Source organism: Cyprinodon variegatus, unplaced genomic scaffold (genome assembly GCF_000732505.1).
Source record: "Cyprinodon variegatus isolate N-32 unplaced genomic scaffold, C_variegatus-1.0 Scaffold1306, whole genome shotgun sequence".
Taxonomy (NCBI): Eukaryota; Metazoa; Chordata; class Actinopteri; order Cyprinodontiformes; family Cyprinodontidae; genus Cyprinodon; species Cyprinodon variegatus.
In genome coordinates, this window is record NW_015151759.1 from 12502 (window position 1) to 14540 (window position 2039).

Genomic DNA, 2039 nt, shown 5'->3' on the forward strand with positions numbered 1-2039 from the left:
ACCCTCGGCTGAGGAGATTACATTCCTCTCATTCCTTCTGCTCTAAACCTCGCAGCTCCACCCGGACACATCCAGCTGCAGCTTGTGGAGCCAAAATTCAGGGACATCAATGGAGCGATTCAGCTCCAACATGTGGCCATAATTAGACGGTTAATTCAGTAATCCTGCCGTGTTCACACTGAGGGCCCTCCCTCCACAGGCACCATCCATAACACTGTGCTGCATTAGGCTCTCTGCGCACCATGAGGAGTTAATGAGTGACCCCAAGGTCTGATTGGGTTAACCTGACCCCTGCTGAGGTTCTTCTGGTAAAGAGTTCACATAAATAAACACCACAGGGGGAAAAACAGAGAATCATCTAAGGAAGAAAAAAACGGATAAAAAAAATTAATAGGGTCAATCCAAATCACTCCAACACTGCGAAATGTTCCCAGACATGCAGAACAACCACAGAGTGATGCAAAACACACAGCCAGGAGACCCCCCAAAAATAAAATGAAGTAAGGCTGCAGGCAGTAATACGCATTTTAACCCCAAAACATTTGATGGTGTTCCTGCTTGATCAACAATCATCATCCAGAACAAGACGAAACGAACAAAAGATTCAAAAAACAGAAAAAAAGAGAAAACAAAACCAACCAAACATCCATATAGCGACAAAAACACTTTATATCTACATCCCAAAGATCAAGATACTTCTGATATAATCGAGAAAACATCTGTAGTTGATTATTGCTCCATCAGAGACATCATTTGTACTAAAAGGTTTTATAATGACCAACAGTTTCTGTTTGGACGTCTGAGAACAGAAGAGAACAAAACCTTCTGTAAAACCACCTAAAAGCAGGAAACACAAAAGGAGGGAAACCAGAGAGCAGAAGGAGGAGCGGAGCAAAGTCAGGTCCAGCGCTCTGCAGGCGGAGGGAGGAGGGAGACCAGGCAGAGCTGGCTGTGGTTCAGGCCACGCCCACCTGCCCAGCCTATAGATGGGGGTGATGCACTGGACCTCGACTCACAGCGCGGACGTCCCACAGCTGAACAAGTCCTAAGTCTACTGCTCAGAAAGACCCTTAGTGAAGTTGTCCAGCTCCTAGTTGCTCTTCCACTTCTCCATCCTCCTTTTCATCATCATCATCATCATCATCATCTGTGTGTCCTAGAAGCTTTTAAAGGTCATGGCGGGCATCACGCTCCTCCTCAGAGTCTTCATGCTTCTGCTGATCGGAGGGACGGTTCTTCTGAGCGGCACCCCAGCCCAACGGATCAGAGGCAAGTCAGCAGCCGACATTTCAGCACCTTTGCTGGAGCTCATGCTAGATGCCAGGGCAGGTAGGATGAAGGGTCTGCAACTAAAAAGCTGCTTAGCTCTGAATCAAAGATCCAATCAGGGAGGAAATCAAGGATAAACTAGATCGGTTCTGATCAACTTTAATAGAACTAGACTGAACAGAGTTTGAGGCATTTTAACCAATACAGATAAATATGAAGGTTAAAGGTAATAAGCTTCAGAATCCAAGAAGTTACAGCTGCTCAACAGAAAACAAAAACAGCCTGAAAGGAAGAAAGTCTGCCGGAAATAAGGGACACAAAATCCTAAAGCACAGAAACGTAGAGCTGAAAAACCAAGACAAGACAAACATAGAACTATATCTCACGAGAAACCAAACACACTGCTATTCTAGTTATAGAATATCACCTCATTAAAATACAGTTCTTAGCTCTAGGATGGTCATCATCTGGTAGAACTTGTTTATTGTTGGAATGTGGAACATTCAGCACTCGAACCGTCCGCATTCAGAAAGCAGATCAGGTTGACAAGACTCTTGATGGAATTAATCTGTCTTTGCTTTACCCTGTAGGGGTCCAGATACACCTGTACCCGTCCAGGTGTACCTGTACCCGTCCAGGTATACCTGTACCTGTCCAGATATACCTGTACCCGTCCAGATATACCTGTACCTGTCCAGATATACCTGTACCCATCCAGGTATACCTGTACCTGTCCAGATATACCTGTACCCATCCAGGTGTACCTGTAC

General features: G+C 45.2%; 1 protein-coding gene across 12 annotated transcripts in view; it reads left to right on the forward strand.

The window, feature by feature from the left end:
* Nucleotides 1–1003: 1003 nt before the first annotated feature.
* LOC107102732 (target of Nesh-SH3-like) overlaps nt 1004–2039 on the forward strand; it is a 22586-nt gene continuing 21550 nt past the window's right edge. For 7 of the 12 annotated variants that reach the window (XM_015402141.1, XM_015402142.1, XM_015402145.1 and 4 more), the window contains exon 1: nt 1005–1269. In XM_015402141.1, coding sequence (XP_015257627.1) covers nt 1176–1269 — 94 coding nt within the window. In that variant the 5' untranslated portion in view covers nt 1005–1175. Of the gene's footprint in view, nt 1270–2039 lie in introns of all 12 variants that reach the window. The other 5 variants (XM_015402148.1, XM_015402147.1, XM_015402149.1 and 2 more) reach the window with 2 other exon arrangements.